The sequence below is a fragment of the Thermobia domestica genome, chromosome 2 (assembly GCF_964235325.1).
Source record: "Thermobia domestica chromosome 2, izTheDome1.hap1.1, whole genome shotgun sequence".
Classification (NCBI taxonomy): Eukaryota; Metazoa; Arthropoda; class Insecta; order Zygentoma; family Lepismatidae; genus Thermobia; species Thermobia domestica.
The window spans coordinates 170,337,890-170,365,479 of record NC_137455.1 but is presented as its reverse complement, the minus strand read 5'-3'; the positions used below and the strand labels follow the sequence as shown (position 1 = coordinate 170,365,479).

At 34.5% G+C, this 27,590-nt stretch overlaps 1 protein-coding gene across 6 annotated transcripts in view; it reads left to right on the top strand.

Moving 5' to 3' along the window:
* The window catches only part of Fs (Follistatin), a 593,437-nt gene that overhangs the window by 478,664 nt on the left and 87,183 nt on the right, over positions 1-27,590 (top strand). For 5 of the 6 annotated variants that reach the window (XR_014129674.1, XR_014129685.1, XM_081747802.1 and 2 more), the window contains 3 exons: positions 6,594-6,782; positions 19,850-20,065; positions 24,358-24,579. Coding sequence is in view for 4 of the 6 variants with exons in the window: in XM_081747798.1 (XP_081603924.1) it covers positions 6,594-6,782; positions 19,850-20,065; positions 24,358-24,579 (627 nt within the window). In the remaining 2 variants the exon portion in view is untranslated. The remainder of the gene's footprint in view (positions 1-6,593; positions 6,783-19,849; positions 20,066-24,357; positions 24,580-27,590) is intronic. The other variant, XM_081747815.1, reaches the window with a different exon arrangement.

Here is a 27,590-nt window from a genome sequence, read left to right as displayed (position 1 = left end):
TTTTTAAAAAAGACAGAAAGAACAGTAGCCAGGCAACAAACTGTAGAGTGTGAGGTAATTTAAAATGTAGAGGGGTAGTTGTCACTCAGTCGGGTGTTAAACTTTCTCAGATTCCCAAAACAGAAATATCTTTTCACCTCTAGATCCAGTACTTACGAAAAACTCTTAATACTATTTCTGAAAATCAATACACAAAATACCAAAATCTAGATGCTATGTAACGTAATCCTAGTTATTATGATTATTATCATTGGAATAAGTAATAATAATACTATTAACACTAAGTCAACTTACTATACTAATGATAGAACTGGTTATTAAATGATGTGAATGAACCACTGTAGAAGGATAATCGGAAATTTAGGAGATTTTTTTTTTTTTTTTTTTTTAACTTTACAATGTTAGTTGTATAGTAGCTATATGAACATAATTTACAAGGTCAGGGAAAATATAAGAACGCATGGCGTTTATTCTTCTCTGCTATGAGCCGAGCTACACCGATGAAAGGAAATTTACTGACCATACATCATCAAGTACGATCCATATCCCTGTGGAGTTTGGTTTAGTATGATTGGGTTCAGTATGATTCAAACTCCTAATAAATTAAGAATGTATTTTTTTAAAGAGTAGCGATTAAAGCTTGTAGCAGCGTATGTACCTTGAGTTGTCAACACCAGCTTTACAGAATAAAAAGGAAAAATGATTAATTCGGTAGTTGACCTGTGCTGGGCGACCTTCCTGATGAAGTGGAAAGTAATATGTTATACAAAATCTTTACGTGCTATCATGGACAATAAATTTTCCAGCCACGATTTGTTAATACTTTGTGTGTGAAGAGAGAGAGGCATTTTGCCAAATTTCTACAACATTCTCGTTTTCTTCCTCCTCTTCATTGGTTTATAAAGCACCCACTCATAGGCTGCAAACACGCAATATTCGTAACGGATAGATCCACAATTGGGTGTGGCAATTACGAAGTGAATTCTCTTTCAAACTCAGCAGGTCACAAGGTATTCCAAAAAGATATATACATATTTAATCTCTTGTTGCCCTTGGAAAACTGGGGTATGTTCACTCATGTCATAACATTAATCTAATTTTTTAAAAGCTTTAATCAGTAGTGAAGGTGAATTTTCCCTATGATTTTGTTGAAATGCAATTCCTGTTAGTTATACCTAATACTGCATTACATGAAATAAGGATATGAGTTCACTAAACAGAGGCGAATGTAGAAGGTAAAAACTGGGAGGGGGTGGCAAGAACCCAGACTATGATAGGTATATCATGAGTTTACTATAAACTTTCAAAAAATGTGCAGAATGACCCAAAAGTAGGTATACAGACCTGCATCAATCAAGTATGACGTTTTGATTAAGTGAATGAATTTATTTGCTTCCATTTTTTTTCCGAGCTTAAGGTATAAGTGAATATAAATTAAGAACAAATAATGAAAAAACTAAGTTAACCTGTATGAATAAAAATAAATAAATGATATAAAATTCCATGATTCAATCATTACGGGCCATGATTCAATCAAACTGTATACCTACTTTTGGGCCAGCCTGCAGGCACGTAGCCAAGGGGTGGGTCCGGACCCCTTCCCCTTCGAAACCAGAAATAAAAAAATAAGGAAGGATGAAACAAAAAGAAACAAGAAATAGGAAGAATCAGCATTAAAAATAAAAAAAGCTAAACATAAAAATAATTTTTCATAATCGCTTCTCAGCAGTATCAAACATGTTATTTTGGAAACAGTTTTCTACTGATCCTTTAACTTGTCATTTGGAACAGACAGTAGTTGACGGAATAATGAAAAAAAAAAAAAAAAGTTATGTAGAAAGCAAGTTCTGTTAACATTTAATTCAACAAGGAAAGTAACGCAGATATTGTAAAATATTTTACAAAACATTATTGAATATATAGTTTTTATAATAGTTGAGGTCATAATGAAAGGAAAATTGTTATATTTGGATGAACAGAAGGAACGTAGATATTGTAAAATCTCTCTTTTTTTGGGGGGGGGGTCGCGGTGGCTCAGTGGTAGAGAGTTCACCTCCGGGGCTTGGGTTCCCTGATTCGATACTAGCTCGCGCCGTGTGGACTTTGTGGTGGACAAACACCGTGTTGGTGGGTTTTCTCGGGGGTTTTCCGTTTCCTCCCACTTTCTTCATTCCACTTTTTTGCTCATCTCTCATCATCACCGTCTCCTTTAGCCTAACTGGCATAAACGTGGGACGTAAAACTTAAAGATTTCATTTCATTTGCATTTCAAATCTTTTTTTTAAATATTCTTTTATTCGAGATTTCTCCATAGTTTTTTTACTAAAATACTAACATGTCCTAATTTTAAAGTCTTAACAAACTAATATATGTTGCTAGTAAATAGTTTAAATTGATCAAGCCCCTGGTGTGATAACAACAATATTTCATGTCAAACTCCCCCCCCCCCTATTACGAAATCCTGGCTACGTGCCTGCAGCCTGTATAAATATCTTAATTATTTTTGTCATTCGAAAAACTGGAAGGGCCTAGGTCCCCGGCCCAGGGCAAGATCTGCCACTGCCACCAAACTATTTTCGTTACTCAGCTGCTAAACTCCAAATAAAACCAATTTTATCTGTAAGCTCAGGACTATCCTTTCTGAATTTTTTCCTTGATTAGCAAATAATAAATGGCCTATGTAACATCATTAATAAAATGCCGCTTCATAATGTAAGAATTGAGATTGTTTATCCAAGAAACTTTCAGTGTTAATTATCATACTTTCCAACTACAATCTGCGAGGCTAGTGTACACTGAAATCGTTAATAAACTACTACAATAACTACAAAGATGAGAATGGAAGTAGAAAAAAAGCAGTTCGGAACCTCTACACTGCAAAAAATTTCATAGGTAAATTTACAAAAAAAACGTTGGCAATCTGTTTGCCAAACCTCTATGTAAATCAATTTACACCTATAAAGTAAAATTATTAATATAAAATGGTGTAAAATTACATTTTTATCAATAAAAATATTTTTTCTTATAAATTTACTATAAATTTGTAAAAAGAACAGGAAATTTTGTAATTTAATCTAAGGAAATATAAATCAACTTACAAAATGAATAGTAAATGATTTTATTTTACATTGATATTTGGCAATTTAAATACAATTTTTTTCCAGTGTATGGTAATGTACCAGTCCGACGTTCGCCTACTTGTTCGTTGGGTTTGAACTTACAACGTTCTTTACAGCTCTTAAGCTGTATGTATCTCGGATCCAGCTTAATGTGGGATTGGAATCACACGAGTTACTACTGGAAGAGGAACCCGAGTTTTCTATGTCGGATGCGCACAACCTAACTATCTAGCCATGACGGAATTGTGGAAAATGTCCGATCGTACACTAAGCACTGTCCTGTGATTGTCCAGTTTTAATTAATCCGTAAACTACTTGTATTTTGATAGAGGGGAATAGAAAATTCTCCTTAAAAAGGCTCCTAAAAACTTGAATTTCACATTTATGATAGTTAATGGCTAAAATAAAACCAAGAATATTACTATTATTATTTTAATGTGTGTGACAGATTGTTATAGCACATGCTTGTGAATGATCCCGAGATAAATAACATTTTTTATGTTGGTTCAACATTTTGAGTTAATTGGTCTCATCATGGCATAGCATTTGCGATATTGGTTTAGTATTTTGAGTTAATTGGTCCCAGTGTATTTTATTAGTAATTACATTTTATTTCTCATAAGGTCAAATTCGTACAGTCCAACTGAAAATTACTCCTAGTTAAAAAAAAAAAAAAAAAAGAAATATATGAATCGTAATGGAATTACATGTCTTCCGACTTATATCGCTGTGTGAAATTTCATCATTATATGACGTCAGGAAATAAGTTAATTTAAGGTTGCAAGTTTTGAGGACAAAGAAACTTGAATCATTGCGAGTTAAAGAAAAGCATGTTAAAATGATGAATCGTTGAGTTCCTTAATGTCATATTCTCACGTCACAGCACAGCAACGAACCTTTTGCGAAGAAAAAAAGTACTGCCTTAGCGTACTCTCTAATAGTGCAGAAACAGTCAAAATTCGCTAATTTTTTAACTAACTATAGAAAACAAATTGCTGGCTCTATTCAATTAACTACCGTATTTACTAGAACAAAAGCGCACCCTTTGTTTCAAAATATAATGCTAAATTCGTGAGGGACACTTATAATCCCATAACAGTTTTGGGCAAATGTTAGATAGCGAGTATATGCCTTTTAATTGTTATTTTAAAATCAAGGTTGTTTTATTTTTTCTGTATTTTTGTAGCTTAGTATTTTATTTCTACTATAAACGTAAACTGTATTGAAACTCAAGTATGGATTGCTCTGTCTGGGAAAGTACTTCCAACAACACGATTTTTCAGTAAATGATAAGCTGTTGGTTTGATAGTTTGTAAATTGTCTGTAGTATTTTTTTTTTTTTTAATTCTATATATAATTTTCTATCCGCATAAGGAACGGATTCTTAAAGTCGATAGTTATTTTTAGTGGACTATTTGCGCAAAATATTCGAGGAGTGCTTATTTGATTTTATTTCCAGTTTAGTGATCCTTTCTGCAGTGAGGCTATATGAGACGTGACTTACAGCTTAACGCTCCCGCTGAGCTCCCGCTGAGAATCGAACTTCGGTGCCCCACGCCAAAGGCGCGTATGCTAACTGCTTACCCACGAAGAGAGTTTAAGACTGCTTATATTCGAGTAAATATAATATTTCCAATGTTTTTTTCTGAAGATATAGAATCAGTTACTGTTATCAAAGACTTAAATATATATATATATATTTCGACTTCTCAAACAAGAGTTGTTTATATGTACTATATAATTTAAGTTTTACAGGTTAGTACATAATGTAATTAAATTCTAGGGAAACAAAATATTTTCGGAGTTAAATGTCCCATGCTTTGACCTTGTAGGCTAAAAGAAGAGAATGATAAATACAAGTGGAAGAATTGATAAAAGTACAGGTAACAAGTATGGGAGAATTGATGGAATGAGAAAATACAGGGAACGAGATAATCTTCACGGAAATTTGTGGGCTTCCACTAAAATCTACATTCTGTGATACCTTGGAATCAAAACAGATACCCTTCACACGGGAGATAAGCGCTCTAGCATTAATGCACCCTTCTTACTCAAAACAACTTTAAAAGCTAATATGAGTATGTTAATGAATGTGAAATATTATCAGTGGTTTCCCTAATTACTGTAACCTTTAAGAATTTTCGCTTGAAATTTGATGTTCTATATTAAATCGTTGTAAAATTTTAACTTTGTTCACGCAAACCTTTGTATACTTCTCATAATTTTAATTCTAAGTAGGTACTAATTTAGAATAGCTAATGAATTGAGTTCAATGCTTACTCAAGTCAAGAAAATGTTTCAACCTGGAGGTGACAAGATATCTACGTATAAAACGAGTAGCACTGGTAATGTTTGTTGTCTGACAGTTTGGAGCATCAAAGAATAAATTATACAAGCATTTCAGCACCTGTATAACCTTGAGAAGGATACACGTAACTTGTCTCAAAGCTGTTATTTGCTTACTAGATTTTTTTTCTTTTTTAAATTTTGCTTTCAAAGAAGTGTTCATTTTATAGTGACTGGTACAGTATCTTGTTTTATTCCGTCTTTTTTTTTTTAATCGTACATGTATCTTTAATATAATTCATGTTTACCTATTTTTAACTACTTTTGTACACGTCTAGTGAATTGAAAGGTAGGCATTCTTTTGCAAACGCTAATGAACAGTACAGTTAAGTTGCATGTAATTTGTTGGGTTCGATAATGTACTGTGCATGCCTTAAATTATCCATCGTATGCATTACATGTGGTGGCTTTCCTTATTTGGTTTCTGAGGCCGGGATCGAGTCTGCGGGGCACTGCTCTCTTGAAGCTTGCTTCAGACTGATACTGTACCAACCATGACAGCCGTTACATTCCAGTTTCTGTATTCCACCATAGGGGCGCCGCTATCACTCGAGGGCGGGGTGGAGCATTACGAACTGACTGACTTCAGAATACTAGAATTACATTCTCTTCATTGCAAAAATATTTTAAAAAGAGGAACACGATCGTATTCTGAAGGAATGTTTTGACCCTATGCATACTTGTGTATTTTTCTTCTTTCTTTTTCTCCTTATGTATATAATCAGTAGTTCATGGAAGATTTTAAAATTTCCTGTTATATCTAAATTTAATTAACCTTCTTTGTACCGTAGTAGACTGGAGATAGAACATTTCATGGGCATAACATGTAACACGTTAGCCAAGATAAAACACGTTTCGTATAATGAGAAATAGAAACGATATTCCTTACTTTATAAAAACGCCAATCCTTTGATCCATCTGCACGCTAGCGGCATCTGTTGGCGTCAAGTAGAAGGCACTGGAACTAGCGACAATTGTTATCCTGAATGAACTATTAGGATCGTGACTGACAGACTGACGCGTCATGCTTTTATAATAAACATAAATAAGGATTTTATATACATTTGATACTCAACTCATACCTTATTCATTCATTATTTTAACAGTTTCTTTTTGTGTGCTTTGCAGGCGGTATTTGCTGGTCGGCTATGGTTCGGAATGGCCAATGTGTTGATCTCCTAAAGCAGAAAGTGTCCAGAGAAGAATGTTGCTCGTCGAACAGTGTATCCACAGCGTGGAGTTACGAGGACCTCGATCCGGGAGCTTTGTTCTTCTGGAGGGTTCTGCAAGGGGGTGTACCGTGTGAGGCGTGTAAAGGTAAGTTGATCATATTACGTGCTAACGTACAGTAAATCAATGAATAAAGAGTTTAGTGTGATAAACAGGGTTGGATTTGCCACTAGGCTCACTGAACGAAAATCTAGTAAACAAGGCGAAAAAATTGCAAAAGCCCAATAATAATAATAATAAATTATTATTATTAAAATCAGAGTAAATCATCTTCAAGACGTTCAGTATAATGATGTATAAATACTTTCGCTCAAAAAAAAAAAAATGGTTGAATCCTTTTTATTCATTTTAAAGGTAAATACATATACAAATCTGTATTTGGACAATAACAGCAAAATTTCTTTTACTGTTTCATGTGCATCTATGATTTTAGTGTGAATAAAAAAGGTAGTATGGGGAAAATTGCTTTATTTATTGTAATCAAAATAATCATTTTGTATTTCACCAGGAACATAAATCTTAATAAACAAAATACTTATTCTGTTCCTTTTAGTGATATTTGTAGTATTTGATTTTATCCACATTATTATAGACGAAAATTGAAAACGAGTATCTTTTATTGTCGCACTGGTGCATATTGTAAACATTTGAAAAAAGCGTGAATTTGTAACAATTAAAATCTTTCTTTACAGCAATTTAAAATGAAAATTCATTAAAAATTTATACAAAACCGTTGAAAAAAACATGCATAAAATAAGTTAATGTCTGACTTTCTACTTTGTTAAAATTTTGTACATCGAGGTGACGGGCGGCAAACATCTTTCGGTCTAGAGGTGACAAAACATTAAATCCGACCCTGGTGATAAACTCGGCATTGTTGGACCAATTTAACCAAAATTATTTATGCTCTATTCTTAAGTGCTTTCTGAAAGATGAAATAGTAAATATAGGTAATCCCATGAAGAAAATTAAAAAAAAAAAAAAAACTATTATGGTATAAATACGTATATTGAAATCCCGATCAAATATTTTGAGCATATTGCTCAGTAGATTAAAAACCATTAACTTTTCAGGAGAGCGATTGTAATATTTTCGTTGAAAATAAGGCTCTGTGCAGAAAAGAAGATCAATTTTTAATTTAGTATCTCTTTGGGATATGTGCTTGTTTCTATCATAATATATCTTAAAAGTTTGAATACTGATACCGCTATAGTTTAAAATTAAAGTTTAATTTTAAGTTGTGTTTTTTTTTCTTATATAAAACAGCACGTGATATTCAGAGAAGTGTCAAATAGAAAGATTAAAATAGTTTCTTAAGTATTTTTCTTAGCAAAATTATGCTTTGTGCCTAGCTACTAACAAAACATTACTTCATAATTAACAGATGACAATAAAAATAAGACCAATTTAAAGATTGACAAGAACAAATAGTAAGGTACATTAGTATGAGACAAAAATCACAAAACAAAATAGAGATGAAGCTTTATGATAGCAGAAAGTTACTTTCATATAATAAGATAGGAAAGCTATTACTTTAACTTGATATAATTTGTTTGATGTTAGTATTTGACAGTATTTTGCATACGTATGATTTTTTATATTGTTTTCCAATAAGATCAAACGTAAAAGAAGGAAAGAAATATAAAAAAAAGAGAATATATTGATGTTAAGATTCGAACTCTACCGCATGGAAGTTCAGTACTCAAATCACTACTTTCCAAAGTTCACCCCAACTGGGACCTTGTCCTCTGCATTATCTCTGATTTATCCTATTCCATGGTGTACGAAATCCAAGCCGGCAGGGATACAAACAAAATTTGAGGAAATTTGAAAACGTCTAAGCCCTTCAGTGAGACCCTAAACCCCAAAAATAATCAGACCGCTCAACTCGACTACACCACTCGGTTCTTTGTTTCTTCCTGGTCTGATTCTTTGATGAATATTTTGTTCAATCCAATGTGATATTTTTTAGTTTGTATGCTTGAATGTAGATTGTACGTTAGAATATAGACTTTAAAACAATATCTAAGAATATGGGAATTTAATTAGTGTAACATGCAAATGAATTAACCTACAGCATTTAACATTGTCTGCATTGCCAATTTAATGCAATATAAATGTCAAATGAAGGGTACTTAATTTACCTTACAGTTTACATATATTTCTCAGAAGAATTAATTTTCTGTAAGAGCTTGTTTTGCATGAGGTAATCATAAAATTCTCAGCATGCGTTATGAAAATATGTTTTCACTATACTGCTTTTAAGGTGTCCACATTAAGCCAAGTTTTTCCTTCAGTCCCATACATGTTCGTTAGACTAAGATGTGCTCCGCACATGCATTTGTTCCATTAACATATAAAACCAACTTCACAATTTTGTAAAAAAAAACAGAGTACGTAGAAAAATATTCTCGGGACACCGAAATGCCTGGTCAGCCCACCAGATAACTCAGTGGACTCAGACAGGTTGATCAAGTAATGAATGATGCAAATCAATCGTTGAAAGAATTTTACTAGTGAAAAATAGCATTATATATATATATATATATATATATATATATATATATATATATATATATATGATAGATAGTAAATTGTCGATTATCCATGGATAGCAAGCAAAATGGACGAGAAAAGACACAGATCTACACGAAAACGCCTTTGAACATTTTTTTTTTTTTATTTATAGTAGGCGCTTCCGCTTAGAATTATGGTTTAATAAACAATAATTTTCTGTACTTAAAAGGATGTTGATTTATATTTTCACAAAAATATTATTATTATTATTATTATTATTATTTGCGGTTTAAGTTTTTTTTTTTTTTTAAATTGTCAGAAAGTCGGCAGTGTCACTATCTTCAGCTGATAAGTCAGAAAAGAAAATCAGTGGCACCTAGTTCTTAGCCCGGCAATAATGACTCAGATGTACATAGGACCACCCCTTCTAAATTTTGACATAAATACCTTTGTTAACCCCCGAAACTTTAGGGAGAGGTGCACGGGAGACCAATTCTTAAGTTCTGGAAATTACCAAAACTACAAATTTGGTACCGGTAGGTTAGTATAGGACAAGGTTATGTATCTCTCAAAGTTTACGTAGGTGATCTGTCTCATTCTGTTCTGTAGGTGAAGGAAGTCAGAAATTCAAAACTTGGGGGCACGTAAATTTGGCCTCCCGTCTCTCGGTAAACGTTTGCAAATATTATCATGAATTAGTGCTTAATTTGTGCCGTAAAATTTAGAATGTATGCTCCATTAACAACAGAGAGATTTAACAACACTGGTGAGAAATAACTTCACACTAGCCCTCCTACTTACTCAGATTGGATTCGAACCTATGGCAATATTTAGTGTTCAATTTATGCTGATTTGTGTGCCATGCCAGAAAGGGAGACATGACCAAGAATTGTTTAGGAAGGGGTGTGAAGTTAGCCCACCATTAGCTCAGATTCGAATCAAACTTATACCAATATTTAGTACTCAATTTGTGCTGATTTGTGCCGCATGTTTTCGAATTTGTGCTATAACGAGAACGGGGGGAATGAGTAACAACGGTGTAGAGGGTGTCTGAAGTTAGCCTTCTCCCACCAATTTGGATTCGATTCGAATCTATGCCAGTATTTAGTGGCAAATTTGTGCTGACTTGTGCTGCGTATTTTAGAATTTCTGCTATACCCAGAAGAGGAAAATGACTAACAATGGTTTAGAGGGGGGAAGGGTGAAGCTGGCCACCCACCAACTCGGTTTCGATTCAAAGTTCACCAATATTTAGTGCTCAGTTTGTTCTAATTTGTCCCGTAGAAGTTAGAATTTGTGTTCAAATCGTTAATTATCATCCATTTAATAAAGATAGGGCCCTGACATTCCCTCAAAACTTCTATTGTATTGTAGTACCTCGGTTAGACTTGTTGGAATGCTGTCTTTTCAATACTTAAGACATAAAAGTTTTCTTTGTACTGTGTAGTGAAAAAAAAAAAAAAATAGAAATTAATGAAAATTTAAGACAAGTGCCATATATATTTGCATTTTTAAAAATCTCTTACTGGGACAACATGGACAACCCAAATTTACAGATGTATATACACGAGTTCTAGAAAATATTTACTAAATTTTAGTGTTTGACAATTCCGAAATTTAAGGACTGCACTAACTCTCCTGAAATTTAAGAGGAGTGCATCAGGGTAGTAATGTCGTATGAAAGAGAATGAATCCCCTATATTCATTCATAAAACCATATAACGTGATAAAGCCTCATCAAACAGGATAAAGTAGATAAAAAAACTCACAAATTTGAATTTCTGGGAACTTTTTTATCCATGGAAAGGAATGAGATAAACCACTTAAACTTTCGGAGGTACATGCCCTGGTTTTATGCTGCCCTACCAAATTTGTATATTTTAGGTAACTTCCAAAATTTAAGAAGTGGTTCTGTGCATCTCTCCCCAAAATTGTGGGAGTGAATCAAGGTACCCATACTAGAATTTAGAGGGGCTGGTCCTATGTACTCTTGGGCCATTGCATTTGAACTGGGAGCCATGGATCCTGAACCAGTGGCCACCATTTTTTCTGACTAATCAGATGAAGAGCGTGGTATCGTATCGTTGAAAGAAAGAAGAAATAAAGAAAAATGCAAAACTGAATAATCAGGAGTTTACCGTACTTACCTCTAATTTCCAGGGCTTTATTCAATTACTTTCAGCGTAACAAGACTCCAGAGTAAATAATTTATTAAAAGCAATAAATAAATCAAGAAAAAATAGTCGCATATTCTTAGATAAGATATAAACGTGTAAATTGAGAATTGAACGAACTTCCATATGAACGTTCGGGTATGTACACTGGTGATCAAAGCTTAGAGACGAAAATAAGTATCGAATGCTATGTCACTCTCAAATGGCATAGATTGGTAAAACGAACTGTGCATATAAAGTAGTGCTACCGTATGATAGAGGAAACAACAGAAAGGGACGTGTGCTAGAAAGAACGAAAATGTCACTTTTATTTAGAGAGCCTGCGACTCATGATATTCCCCTCTCCTAACATTACAGGAGTGAAATGGTCCTTAAAAGGGTGTGTAGTCAGCGCAGACAGGAATGCATGCTCTACAACGTGCTCCCATGCTGCTTATAAAGTTAGTAATGAATTGTCTGTGGTCCAACATCAGAGCTGTGACAATTATTCGATAGTCTGTAGTGCATTTGGACGTGCTGCAAGATGTCTCCCCATAGCATTTCAAACATACTCTTTCAGGTTTAAGTCGGGGAAACAGGCAGGCCAGTCTATTCGTTGAATATCTTCTCCTTCCAAGAACTCCGCCACCTACGCTGTTCGATGCTGCCGCTCATTATCATTCATGAAGAAAAAGTTGGGATCGACTCCACCTGTATTAAGACGTAAGAGGAGAAGGAGTACAGTGTCACAATATCGTTGACCAGTAACTGTACTCCGTTCAATAATTGAGAGGTCGGTATGTCCGTGCAACATTATGTTTGCTCATACAAGAAAACTGGATCACCAAAATGATCATGTTCTACAATGTTTCTCTCTTCAGTACGTGTTCCCACCTCCCGACAGATGAGTGTACATCCGGAATTACTACTCAGACAACCTGCTCTCATTGAAGAAGAGAACGCGATCTCGCTCCTCCTGGGTCCAGTCCTGCTATTTTTTGGCATCACCACAAACGATGTCACCGATGTGCAAGTGTCAGTGGAACACAACGTAATGGCTGTCGGGCATGGAGACCACCCCAATGCAAATGGTGTGTTACGGTGAAGTGTGAGATTGGATGACTTGCAGTCCTCGTAAATGAGTTTAAATTGCATCCGCTGTTTGACATCGATCTCTTCTTGCTTGTTTCACAATATAGCGATTGTCGTCTACTGTCGTTGACCATGATCAACCAACACCTTCCCTCTCTCAATATTGCTTTTGGTTCGGAATGCTCTTCATGAAGCAATGCTGTGAACAACATCAAATTCCTGGGTCATACGTACGTGTCACACTTCGTCCTTCTTTCAGTTCTTCGACGATTCTTTCCCGTATGAAATCATCTAAATATTGTATCTGGGTCAAGTGGTTGTGAGTAACAGCATCACAGTGCACCTTAACAGCTCTATGACTGGCACACATTGTCTCGTTCCTTTTATTCAACTGATTTGTTTTGAGGAAACAGACCCATTCAGCGCTACAGTCACGCTGTCAGACCATTAAAAAGTCTTGCATCCTGTGCATGTGTGGCAGACGTCAGGTTTTCATTTATTTACATTAACTACGCAATCTTTTATATTACTTTATCTATTTCGTCCTTAAGTTTTGCACACCAGTATATAATGACACAAACGTCCATAATCGAACTGGACTGTGCTTAGCGATGTCCTAGCATATCGAACAGATGAGCTACAAGAAAATTATCAAAATTTCACGTCATCGTCACTACTATTATTTTCAGTGACATTTAATGCAGTCACTAACTGTAGATCAACACTTTTTTCAAAGGCGTAAAACAAAAGGTCAAACAGTAACTTCTATAAAGAAGTATTCATATATCAACTCCGTCACCAACTTCCTTCTGGGCAATTCATGAGTACTAATCAGTGTGTCTAGTCTTAGAAGTAGATATTAGCGTGACGCAGCAGCTGATAGACAGGCGTTTACATTTTATTATTAGGATCTATCTATTCTATCTATCTATTAAAATGCTACAATAGCAATTAAGAGCGACTGAGCTCCAACCTATAACTTTGGCTTTCAAATCTTTCATTTACGGTTATGTGTGATTTCACGTTTAACAGAGACAAACATTTTGAGTATGTGTACTTTAAATAAGTTATTTAAATAGATCTCTTTCATAAAGTTTGTTTTAAAATTAATGTTCAAAGCCTTTGTATTTTAATAAGCCTTCTCGAAAATCAATGCAAGTGAACTGTGCTTCAGTCTTCCTATTTCTTCCTATTTATTTTAAACTATATGTTGTAGACGTTTATATGTTTGTGGTAAATCCTTTCGACAATGAGATCTCGGAAATTACAGGCTCTAGATAGATTACGTTTTCACTGATCGATTGGAAATTTTACGTAGATTGTCCAGTTCTAATTGAATATTAAAAAAACATGGCCATTATTTATTTATTTATTACATTTTTGCGGGTACACTGGAAGTGTTGAAATTAAAAAAAAAAAAAAACTAAAGCATCATATCCTACCTATTATACATTCCAACACCATATAATTGTATATAGGGGCTGCATATCTCTCAGGTGTTTGTTTCATGGCCAAATTATAATGAAAAACGAAGGATAACCATTTCTCCAGTCTAAGCTGAATCTTTATTGTTTGGAGTGTTCTGCCCAATGAACACCATATATCACTGACATTATAATTGATTGTATGTGTAATGTATTAGTTTATTTTAAAATGTATAAAACGATAATCATTCCTGTTGTTTTGTATGGTTGCGAAATATGGTCTCTTACTCGGAACGAAGAACATAGAATGAAAATATTTGAGAACAAGATCCTGAGACGAATATTCAGACCCAAGAGAAACGGGAATAGGGAATGTCAGAATCTTCATAACGAGGAACTACATAATTTATACGGTTTATCCAACATTGTTAGGGTCATCAAATTTAGGAGCCTCAGATGGGCAGGTCATGTAGCCAGTATGGAAGAAAGAACGAACGCTTTCAAAATCTTAACTGGAAAACCACTATTAGGAAGACGTAGGCGCAAATGGGAGAACAATACTAAGATGGATCTCGCAGAAATAGGAATACAAAGTAGAAACTGGATCCAATTGGCTAAGGATAGAAGTCAGTGGAGAGCTTTTGTGAACGCGGCATTGAACCTCTGGGTTCCATAGGCCATAGAGTTACTTAGTTTATGTATTTGCTTATTACATACTACATTCAAGAAGAAAGAAAACACAGATCATACATGAATTATAAACTGCAACCGGAAGTAGGCTCAAATCTTGCAAACGGTACGAGATATTGAAAAAGTAATCGAAAAAGATCTCCCCTTTACGGTATCTTTTACCAATTTTTACCAAGACGTCTTTCACTTGTGTCTGCAAAGGGACATGTACAGATGTGAGGAATAACAAGGAGATTCATGCTCATATATGAATGATGTGCTGTGTAAAGAGCGCAGGTTCAGCTAGTAATAATAAAGAAAACTAAAGTGTCATATCCTACGCATTATACATTCCAACACAACATTGTTCTATATAGGGGTTGCATATATCTCAGGCGTTTGTTTCATAGCCAAATAATGAAAAAGGAAGGATAACCATTTCTCCAGTGTAAGATGAATATTTTTGGAGTGTTTTGCTCAATGAACACCATATATAACTGCCATTATAATTAATTGTGTATGTAATGTATTTACTTATTACATACTGCATGCAAGAAGAAAGAAAACACTGGTCATACATTAATTAGAAACTCAAACCGAAAGTACGCTCAAATCTTGCAAACGGTGCGAGATATTGATATTAAAAAAATAATGAATAAAATTTTCTCTTTATGATACACCTTGCGGATTTTTTTAAAATCAAGACTTCTTTTACTTGTGGCTATAAAGGGACATGTACAGATGTTGTGAAGAATGAGAAGGATATTTATGCTCATATGCGAATGATGCGCTGTGTAGAGAGCGCAGGTTCAGCTAGTCTATATATTAAAATGAAAGGTGTATGTGTTTGTCCCCAATCCTTTCGACGATGAGATCTCGAAAACCAGACGTGCTAGAAACGTGTCGTTTTCACTGGTCGATTCCAAATTTTGTATAGATTGTCCAGTTCTCATTCAAATTTTCAAAAACCGTGTCATTATTGTTCTATTCAAGATTTTATGGGCCGTCTTGAGCCAATAAGATTAACATTGTTGCAGGCCGAAACTACGGTGTTAGGCAATCAAAAGAGAAGTTATATGTGGCGGGTTGACGGACATTGCAGGCGCTTTGATTAATTCTGAATGGCAAAACCTATTGCATGCTGGCAACTTCAAAGGCACCAATAAGCCGTACTCGGACTGATACGGATTAATTAGAAAAAATATTTCCACTTGATATCGTTTTACTTCTACATATTTGCTACAAACTCCCTTCGACATCTATACGTAGCAATTCACTTCCTTTGTGAGACTCCTATCCTTTACTTGTGTAAAGAGATATGCACGGTGGGAAGGATATTCATGGTCATAACAGAACTATGTGCTAAGTAGACAGCACAGGTTCAGCTAGTACTTGATTAAAATATTAACTCTGAGATTTCTAAGGTGGTGTTTTGTAATTCGTGTTTCATTATATCCTTTAGTGTTTATTCTTTGTACTTATTCATACATTAATATACACTGTCTAAACTTAAGATTAACTCCATTTCGAGGGGACACGGTGGTAGAACGCTTACCTCTTGTGCATGGGGCCCCTACCTCGATTCCCGGCCAAGTAAGTTTGTGGTGGACAACTTCGTGTCCGTGGGTTTTCTTGGGGTACTCCCATTTCCCCCTACTTTTTCATTCTATCGCATCTTCCATCATCATTCATTTGCCTTAATCATCCTCTCCCTTAACCTAAAGGGCTAAATTGTGGGACGTTAAACTGAAAGATTTCATCTCATTTCATTTTCAGTTCATTTCGAACGTTAAGTTTCGTGAATGTTCTATTCTGTGTGATTAAGAATTGATTTCAATTCCAGACAAATACGCAATACCTCTTAATTCTCTCAATCAACACTGAATGAGTTATCAGCTATACAACAGATGCTGGAAGTACTCCCTGTTTTGATTCAAACACTGGTTCACACGTTGCCTCATGTTGGCATGTTCACGAAGAGTAGAAGTGTTAATGTTCTCAATGGCACTGCCAATGTTCGTTTCTAGGTCTTGTATAGTTCGAGTATTGTTCTTCTTGAACTACACAAGACCAAGAAACGAACATTGGCAGTTCCCCATAGAAATGAACTTGCTTTAAGTAGCCCCATAGAAATTAATAGCAGGGTTGCCGGGTGCATGTAAGCAAAAGTTTTATCATGATAATTTCAAAGTTTCTTTTTCATTGTTTTCAGTAATTCCATAATGTAGACAGATCCTTAACACACTTTTTGATGCACTGAAACATCAACAGTGTTGCCAACTCAGAGTGTTAATGTATGGAAACTACGATTTCTCAAGTTCCCTCTTACAGAGGCCTCATCCGATTAGTTATCGGTGGAAATGAAAAAATATTTTTTCTGCTCCATAGTTTACAAGCTCCTCCAACTAAACAAATTGAAAATTAACAACAGAACATCCATGCGTATGAGTTATGAGTCAGTTTACATGTTTTGCAAGAAAATTGATTTACATCTTCGGTTACATCTGGCAACACTGTGTGATTCCTAGTGTACTCCAATCATTGCTTGCTAGTTTAAAACCATGTGCATGAACAAAGCTTCAGTTTGGTATAACCATTAAATATGTATCACTTCAGGTTCAAAAGTTCTCCTATCCCAAACTCCGAATTGCATTGTATATTGGACATCATGTACTTTCTGGGGTAACCTGAAGACCACTCTGATTTTACTCGCAATGAGTCACGGTAGTCGACGGTATCAGAGGATTAAGCTCTAGTCTCTCGATAACTATCGATTCTTTAACACATTTTTCTTTTACATCTTAAAATCAACCATCCATGAATGTGATCCAACTATCAGACTGAGTAAATAAGTCTGTCTTCTTCAAGCACTTAAGTTTCCATCCATTAACTGGTTAAGTTGTATCATTCCGTAGATTAAGGCTACACTACATCATAGCTCCAAACTAATGAGCTGGACACTTCTAAAAGCCTTTCAAGCACCTCTATTTTACTCTCGTCACAAATTGTTCCTTGTATTCATTCTTCAATCTTCTGGAGTTTTAGATATTGGATTTTTGTCGCCACTGTGTCTTCAGAGATACCATACGACGTTGTTCTTATTCCATAACTTTGAAACAGGTAATATTCCTTTTATTTAGCACAGGCCTAATTTTCCTTCTATTTAGCACAAGCCTGTTCTATATTTGGCTTGCCTTCCACGAGTAATGATCTTTAAAATATCTCTGGACTTAAGTTCTCCTGCAAAGAAAAGAACAAGATATTTTTCATCCAAAGCAAAGTTGGTGCAGGCAGATGTTCGTTGAAAGCCCGACAACCTCGTCAATGTCTCTACATCTGTGAGGGCCTACTTTTGACTGGAGAGGGACGAAGATCATATGCACCATACGATCTTACGCCGGAGAACCAGATTCTAGCAAATTCCTTGATATTTCACTTAGCAAACCCTTTGGAATTCCTTTAATGCCAAAAGTTTTGCTGCGATACTTTATCAAGTAACTTGCTAGTGGGTGATGATGAGATGAAGGATGGGGGAATTCTAAAAAAATCCTTGGCATTTCACGACGCAAACCCTTTGGTATTATTTCAATCCCAAAGATTTTGCTGCGACACTTTACCAAAGAATTGGTTATTTTCAGAAAAAAAGGGGGACAGAGAATGATGAAGTAGAAGGATGCTCATGTGTGTGTGTGTGTGTGTGTAGAGGATTGTTGAAGATGAGAAAATAAGGAAATTTGAAAGAAAGTGTTAATGTAAGCAATGAGGGAGAATGAAAATAAATGAATAAAATGTTGCTATGGTTATAAAGAACGTTGTTGTATTTTTATTTTTTCTTTCTTAAATCGATTTTTTTTGTATAATATAATTATTGTTTCGTCACTATTGTTGTTAATTTATTCAACGTTTAGAGTAATAGAAATTTGTTGGTTCTTCTCGTGAGTTCTCACATAAAAATACACATTCTTACGAGGTTGGTGATTGATCTCTTGTAGTGCTCCCAGTATTTCTGAGACAAATTTCGCACCGACGAAACAAAATTTTCCCTTTTCAACTTAAATCTCACGTAGGTTGTAAATGGTGGTATTTATGCATTTATGACAACTAAACATTGTTCAGAGTAAGCTCTAAACTCCAATAAACAAAATATTTGTATCCTTCCGCTTGTCACAAATACGATTGGCCAGTGATGTAACACTTCCACTCCCCACGGGGAGGAGCAAATTATGCACGTGCATTTTGACAATAATGTCTCGTGTTTTCCAGATACTTACAGCAGCAGCAGAAAAGAAAGAAAAGAAACTCGAAAGATTAAATAAAAAAAAGTATTTGAATTTCGCTCGTAAACAATTGTTGCTTAGTGAGTAAAGGTTTGCCTTGTTGGTGTTTCACCACAATACTCGCGGAACAGGGATTCATGCCAGTCATCTTTCAGACTTTAAAAGCAGAACACCCGTCCACAGTTGAGTTGGCGCCACAATTACTGCGCATGCTTAGTGTTTATTTATATTGTTTCATTAGCCACAGTCGATTGCAGTATTATTAGATAATCCGTATTATATTTTTGTCATTTATAATAATATAGCAGTTTTATATGAAGCTTCATAGTAAAAGTAATAATGCAATCACATGGACTATTTTGCGGAAGAGTACAAACGTCGGTAGGACAACAGTAAATCAGCGAGATTTAGTTTCACGTGGCTTTGTTTATCGCAGTTTAGAGCTTACGCCGAACAATGTATAGTTAACGCGTGCGTATAAAGAAATACATTTGTATTGTATTTGTAAAATCACATATTCACTAAAACACTATATCAGGTATTGTAATCTAAAATGTATTGAGCCTTTTGCACACGAAATGGCATCTGTGTACAAAATCTCAGAGTATATGAGTCGCAATGGGTCAGACCGAGGCTTGCCAACCATACGATAATTTATCGAGATATACGGTCATTTAAGCCTTTATGATATATACGATAATGCCCTTACGATAATACGTGAATATACGATAATTTTAGAGTACCCACTTTTTTGCAGTGCACAATGAATATACGATTTTTTTTTTTTTTTTTTGGTAATATACGGTAATTTCAGAAACGAAAATTGATAAATTCGACGACGAAACGAATTTTGGAAACGAAAATTGATATAATTTTAGAAACGATTATTGAAATTCATGGTCATAATAGAACGATGCGCTGAGTAGACAGCGCAGGTTCAGCTAGTGTATTATTATAATCTTAAAGCATTTATATTTTAGTGTCCAAAATAATAAATCTCCTTTTTCTTTTTAATTCTTTAGAAACGTGTGAAGATGTGCAATGTGGAGAGAATAAGATATGTAGAGTGAGGAAAGGTCGGCCGAAGTGTGTGTGTGCACCAGAATGCCACAAAGGAAAAAATTCGGGTCCCGTCTGTGGTACTGATGGTCACACGTATAAGAATCTGTGCCGACTACGAAAGCGTTCCTGTCGAAAGAGGGGAGGCCTCGCTGTGGCGTACTATGGTCACTGTCAGAGTAAGTAGATGTAAGTCGTAAAAACATTTACATCCCCCTTTGTCAAGGTATAGGGACAGACTCTTCTTTATTATTATTATTTATTATTATTATTTATTATTATTATTTAAATGTTGAATAATTATTTAGACTTTTTGCCAGGTGTTTATTTAATCTTACAGTTCAAACAATTAAAGTCCAAAAATCCTTACAAACTGTTTATAATATATTCCTTGACAACATTTAACTCTTGTTTGACTACAGTATCATACTTGTAAAACATGGAGTGAGATAGTTTTCAGTGGCGTACGCAGAAGTTCGTCAAGGGGATTCAGTCTCTCAAGTTCAGGTATTTGTACATATCTTAATAAGGTAAATGTTTATTTTTGCTCGAGGGGATTAACCCCCCACTTACGTACGCCACTGACGATTCTGCAGTCAAGTTAGTATTTAAAAACCCTAATCCGTAATTTGATAAATTGTGACTTGATACTTCAGAGCTTATCTGTGAGTTGAGAAAGGAAATAAACTAAATTTTGTAGTTTCATTTAGATAATTTATTTATTTATTTATTTATTTTTTAATATTTACAATCATTATGGTATGTATAGGGTTGTCTTATTGTTTCGTGCGCTAGAATTTTTCTTTGGGAATAAATTTTATCTTAAAGAGAAAATTTAAATACATTCGTCTAAATTGCGATTACAAGCTTCCAATTTCAGTGCAGAAGAGTACTTCACACGTTTGCATGTTGCTGTTGTTGAAACCACAGTTTTTACTGAAGTATCTAGTTGACTTTCTAATTTTAATTAGAGCAAAGAGAACTGAACTCGTAGACATTCACATTTGAAATCTATAAAATATTCGAATGTCATTATGTCTACATAATTCTAATAGTGGATCCTGTAAAATATGTGTCAATTCAGCCGGAAGAAAAATAATATCTGTTTTACTCTCTGTATTTGCTCTTGTCTACCAATTAAGTTTCACTGTCTCTTCGTGTGCTTTGGTCTCTAGAGCCAGAAATTTTCTTCTCTTCATTTTTATTATTCGGTCCTTTAATTTCAATCGCATCCTTTCTCTTGATATTTTTCCTTCTGCCATTTCCTCCGCAGGTGGTACCGTGATGTCTTAATGTCTCATCATGTGTCCAATCATCATATATCTTCTTTCTTGAAATAGTCTTCAGGATATTTCGTTTATTTCCCTATCGTTTTCATTACTCTTTCATTTAATACCTTATTCACCCCTCTTATTTATACAGTCCGCAGTAAAAAATCTGCAACATGAGCATGTAAGTTTATTGTGAAACGACGAAGTCTTTTGCTCCAAAATAAGTGTGCTGGGGAGGACGCCGAGGTTTCTCCTGGCGTGATTCGTGCCACTTAGACGTTATGTTGATTCCCTGGGGTGTTAGGCGTAGTTTCACAATAAACTTACATACTTATGTTGCAGGTTTTTTGCTGCGGACTGTACCACATTTCAAAGGTTTTTATTTTTCGTTTGACTTCTCCATATATACACGTCTATACAACGCCACGCTCTATACCTGTTTTCATCAGCCTTTTTTTTTTTCAGTTCTATGTTGGAGGTACGGTGGCACAGTAGTAGGGTGTTCATGTCTGAAGTGTGGGATCCCTGGTTCTATTCCAGTTGGCGCCAAATGGGTTCATGTGCTGTGCTCTTCAACCTTCTTCAATCGACTATTTCATTCATTCACATCATCACAATCCTCTTTAGCATACATGGCATGACCGTGAGACCTAAAATTGGAATATTTCACTTCATTTCATTTTTCACCTCTGGTAGCGAGGAGCCCTTGGCTCGGTGATGTGAGTTTCTGATGAACAACATCGTGTCTGAGGGTTTTCTAGAGGTCCTTTTTTTCTTCTCACACTCTCATTCCACTTATTATTTCGTATTCATTCACTTTAATTAATCATTCGCCCTGTTTACTGTAAAAGGCATAACTATCGGATAAGGGCGCCCATCAGGGGGGGCAAGGTGGGGCGCTCTCCCCCCTCTTAGAGGAAATTGTACTTGGGAATATTGAAAACCTAATAGAATTTTTACATTAGTTACAGCAAAAATTGGAACTATACTTGAAACGTCGCTTATACTTGTCTCCCCTTAGAAACCACAACATGGGCACCCTTGCTATCGGACGCAAAACTAGAAGTTTGATTTCGTCAGTTCTCTGTCGATATTTCAAGTCAGAAGCTCTTTCATCACTTTAATAATAATAATAATAATAATAATAATAATAATAATAATAATAATAATAATAATAATAATAATTATTATTATTATTATTATTATTATTGTTATTATTATTATTATTATTATTATTATTATTTATTTATTTATTTATTTATTTATTTATTTATTTATTTGGTATTTAATGGAAACTCCACGCCTACGTTATTTATACCCGCCAGTTATCAATATCAAGAGTCACTTTCAATATATTAGTGATTTCTTACATTAGTCAGAACTTAAATAACATTAATAATTAATTGGGTATATATATATATATATATATATATATATATATATATATATATATATATATATATATATATATATATAGAAAGAGAAAGAGAGAGAGAGAGAGAGAGAAATGGTAACTGGTAAAGGCAAAAATTATTAACTATCCTATTGCTATAGTGCCATCAGTTTTCATATTTATTAATATTCTAATGTGAACTGTACATTATTTGTTTTAATGGAACTGGAAAGTCAAAACGCATAGAGTTGAACGAAGATTGGACTACAAGAGATAATTACAAAATGACGTTTTCATTCTGTCTTTTTTGGAACTAGGTAGAAAATGTTTTTCACATTTTCTTTTAAATTTCTGTTTAGTGGTATGCCAATCGGAGACATTATCAGCGGTTATTCTCTTCTCTATGACAGAATTTTGGAGCAAACAGAGAGAAAAATAGTATTTTAGTTATCTCCATTTATGTTCGAGTTCAGTTTTCGAAAAGCTCTGTGAACCTTTGAATTTTTAAAGATGTATAGTAAACATTTCCTGTACTCAGATGATATAAAATGGATTTTTTTGATTCATCGAATATTTTTCCAATTAATGGTGGGTATGGATAAGTTACAAATAATTCATTAAGATTTATTGTAAGTGTAACGTTAAGTAATATTCAAGAATCATTTGTTGTGAGATGTTTATTTCTGTGGAGTCGCAAATAACTTGAACGACTGTGAGTCCAGCAATGGGAAGTAAATTAAATTCGATTCTTGGTGAGAGCTGTCATTTTAACCAAGGGACAACATCCCTCAGACAGACAGACAGACAGACTTAGGCTGAGCTAGTTGATGTTTAGGAATGTAAATTAAATCCTTAAAGAACGCATATTTTTACTCACTCATCTGTATAGATTGTGTATACCTACTAAAAATACACAAATCAGAGTACAATACTTTGATTACACATATAGGTATAATGTAATTCTAAATTTGTAGTGGTTAATATCCGTTTTACGTTGAGAACATATGTTGATATGATGCAATATTCTAAACATGTAATGGTTAATAGCTTCTTTAAATTCAAAAATACTTTATGTATTTCGAAGTCTATTTATTGTAGTAAGTGCAAGTGGACCATTGATATTGCTTCTACAACAAACCATCAAGTTTATTAGACGTTATTTCAGTTCAAATTCTGTCTATTTATTTTCTCATAAACTACTTACTAATATCCTCTTGAGCCCATACACAATAATCTGTGTAAGATGTTGAAACTGCACATACTAGCTTTAGGGGTACTTTTTCAAACAACATTATACAAATCATATCAAAACGTTACAAGAAGGTAGTTTAGTTTCTATTACATAGAGCGAAAACCTAGTGATACTGGCCCTGATATGATATTTAACTTGTTGATAGACTTACAGAAGACCATAATAGATACCGGTAGTTAATATGATACTACATGGCTCAGTCCATAAGTGTAACAGTCTTTCTGACATTAAAGTTATGTATTTAATTTACATTATAAAGAGAGATTTTGAAAGTAATTCTCCTAACGTCGGACTGAGCTCTCTAATACAAGGGCTAAAATTTCATTTCACAAAAACAAAGCATTTAATGTAGTGAAGAGATTAAGAAATTGTTAATTCCTGTTAATGTCGAATTATTCAAATGTAAACTATAAAATTACACACTTTACGGATGCTTTTGTGAGTGAGTGGAAATTGTGAATATTGATAAAAGAAAGAAAGAAAAAAAATCTTTTTATATGTGCATATGTATAAAATAAGAAGTCCTGATTTAATTTCCTGGTTGATCCTGTACAGGGTCGTGTGACAAGATTCAATGTCCCGAAAGCAAACACTGCCTCCTGGACCAGAATTTGACCCCGCACTGCGTGAAATGTTCAAGAAAATGCGAGGTGCCCGTCGTGAAGAAGTTGGTGTGTGGCGTAGATGGGAACACGTACCAAAGCTCCTGTCATCTGCGAGAAGCAGCCTGCCGCAAAGGGAAGGCCATTCCTGTGGCCTATCGAGGCCGATGTAAAAGTAAGCTGTACCATCATGCTCATGAGGAAGATGACCTGCAGCAGCTGTATCGAGTTACTCACCGTTCTGCAGGGCGGCACCACTGAAGAGCAACAATAACAAAATTAAACTACTACAACAACCCACACAAGGAGTGGACAATGATTCTTTTTCTCTTTGGAATATTGCTGTTGTCTTGTCGTTTTTCATTATACAATATCTTATTGTGTGGTTCCTTATATTAGGAAGAAAATCTATAACGAGCTTCTTCTTACCCCAAAAATTCCTCTGCAAATTGATAAAGGATTGATCATGACGGTGCAGAATGGAAGTGATGGTATCTGCAACACGTTACCACTAGCAATATACATGGTCGTATGTAGTCCAACATTACCAAGAAAACAGAATTTGTCTCTTCTGCAGCTCCGCCTCAGAAACCGGTGAGTAACTGGGCACATGCTGTTACAAGGTCTATGTGTAGAAAGTAAATCTGTCAGGACGATACATGGAAGCATATATACATCGAGGCCAGTTTCCATGTGTCCTCCTGTGGCTGTTGTAATTAATGTGTAGGTATCTTTAAGTATCGTGTTGTGTATGTAGTGCTTGTGTAGCTAGAAACTTCTCATTTGAGGATTAGAATTGATTGATGTCGTGTAATGTGTTACGTAGTGCATACAGTATTTTGTATTATATTTCTAGCTGTTACAGGATTCTACTGATATATTCCTCCATAGCACTTTAATTCGTGAAAAATAACTGGAAATCTGTTGTCGATTTATCCGTAGTGATGCTTCAGAAATACAAAGACATGTCGATTGGGACTACGATGCATAGTGCTAAGTTTTTTCTTTTTATATCGAGGAAATATGCAATGAAATTTTGATATTACTGTACTTAGTCTCAACATATAAGAAATATTCTCATCACTTTTATATACATTTGAAGGATCGATTTTTTCACTATTTCTTTTAATGTAGGATCTAAGAGTTTTCAGTAGAATGTTTTTTTTTTTAAACACAACTTTGATTTGTTAGTATGTTTGTTTACTGAAGTTTACACTGAGGCTGTATGAGATGTGGTCCTACAGTTTAAGGTGAAATCTGACCCACCAAAATGTGTTCAATATTCTCTCACCGGAAATCGAATCTGGGACTCCGTGCACCAAACGGTAAAACGTTCAAACCTCATAAGTCTGGCTTTACTGTTTTTCTCAATTTTTAAGTATTTGTGGATATCTAGCACTACATGTAAATTCTAGTTTGACATTAGTACATTGAAGATAGGAGTAGTATAGAGTCGTGAAACCAACTTCGCCAGCGCTACCTAGTTACGTGTGTCTTTTCTAGGATTCTTATTGTATCTCTTTCGTTATATATATATAATTGTGTGTGTGCGAGGCACTGCGGTTACGAAATATATTACCGCACTGTGCTGGATCACAACAGACACTATATCAGGCATTATTATGGTGTAATGCTGAGACAAATGCCTAATGTTGCAAATAATGACGAATACTAATACGTATTTCTTCAGCTGTAGTGCTTTGTTCGATGTTATATGTATCTGAATGAGAAAAACATACAGTACTGAGGCGTTTTGAATACTAAATTAGACATGAAGAACCTTGTTTTTATACTTAATATTTGTCCCAAACGATCTTATTGTGTTAAATACTGGTTTACTGAGTCTTAAAGAGTAAATCTAGATTTTCTAGATCTTAAGAATATTTGTTAGGATTTTCTTTGTGTTTGTTTCAGATTTTCTTTATGTTCGTTCGTACTCTAACCTATTTTTCGTGAACCTAAACAATAAGGGATCAAAATTATGATCAAATAATATAATCAAACAGGAGTTTGAACAACATCAATAATATAATTATTCATAATAACAATAATGGTAATTAATTGATATAAGAAGATCTTGTTGAGCTCACTCTTATGAAGATAGTATTTTTCCTAAACAAGCTTATTCGTATTTACTACCCAGATAACCTCATATATACAGTATAATATTACTGTGACATTATCTTTAAATGCAGCCTTCGATTTAAATGTTATTAGTTTATTTCATATGTCCGTCCTTTCGTTGTAAACGTGGTATCCACCTCCAAATTTCTTGAAGAATTATTAAAAGATGAAAAACGAGTGAGCCATGTTTCTTTTCTATCTAACAATATTAATTCAATCACGTGAGACGGCGAATATGTATGAAAGAAGCAATGCCCACAGTGTGACGTTAATTCTTTTCGCAGGCTTTATTATGTAACTCTGCATATCCCACGTTTTCTATGCTGTGTGGCAAAACAAGGAAACTAGTATAATGATAACTCCATTTAGTTTAAATTTTTATTTTTTTCTAGTGGATCTGCTAAAATCTTCCAAAGATTGCAGCCTATCTTTCTTTCCACTTATTTTGTTTGTGAAGGAAGGAACTTTAGCTGTTATTCAGATGTTTGTAGATGCGTTCAAAAATCTAAACACGTATTTGTTTAAAAAACTAGAAATAACGAACATATGAACTGACCATTGGTTTAGAAAACTAGAAATAACGGACGTAGGTACGGGTTGTTACGACCTTGGTTTAGAAATTTAGAAATAACGGGCATGGGAACTGATGTTTTGACCATTGATTTAGAAAGCTAGAAAAAGCGGGTCTAGGAAGGAGGTTACGACTATTGGTTTAGGAAACCAGAAATAACGATTATAGGAACTGATATTATGATAATTGGTTTAGAAATCTAGAAATAATGTTTTGATCATTGGTTTAGAAAACTAGAACGTAGAACTGATGTTTTGATCATTTCTTTAGAAAGCTAGAAATAGCAGGTATGGGAAGTGATGTTATGACCATTGATTTAGGAAACTAGAAATAACGTACATACAAAGTGATGTTTTGACCATCAGTTCAGAAAGTTTGAAATAACGGGATAAAAACTGACGTTTTGAACATACATTCCGCAACTAAAAGTTGCCGAGCCGGTCGTAGGTCTGTGTGGACAATAACACTAGGAAATCATCTAAATTTAATAT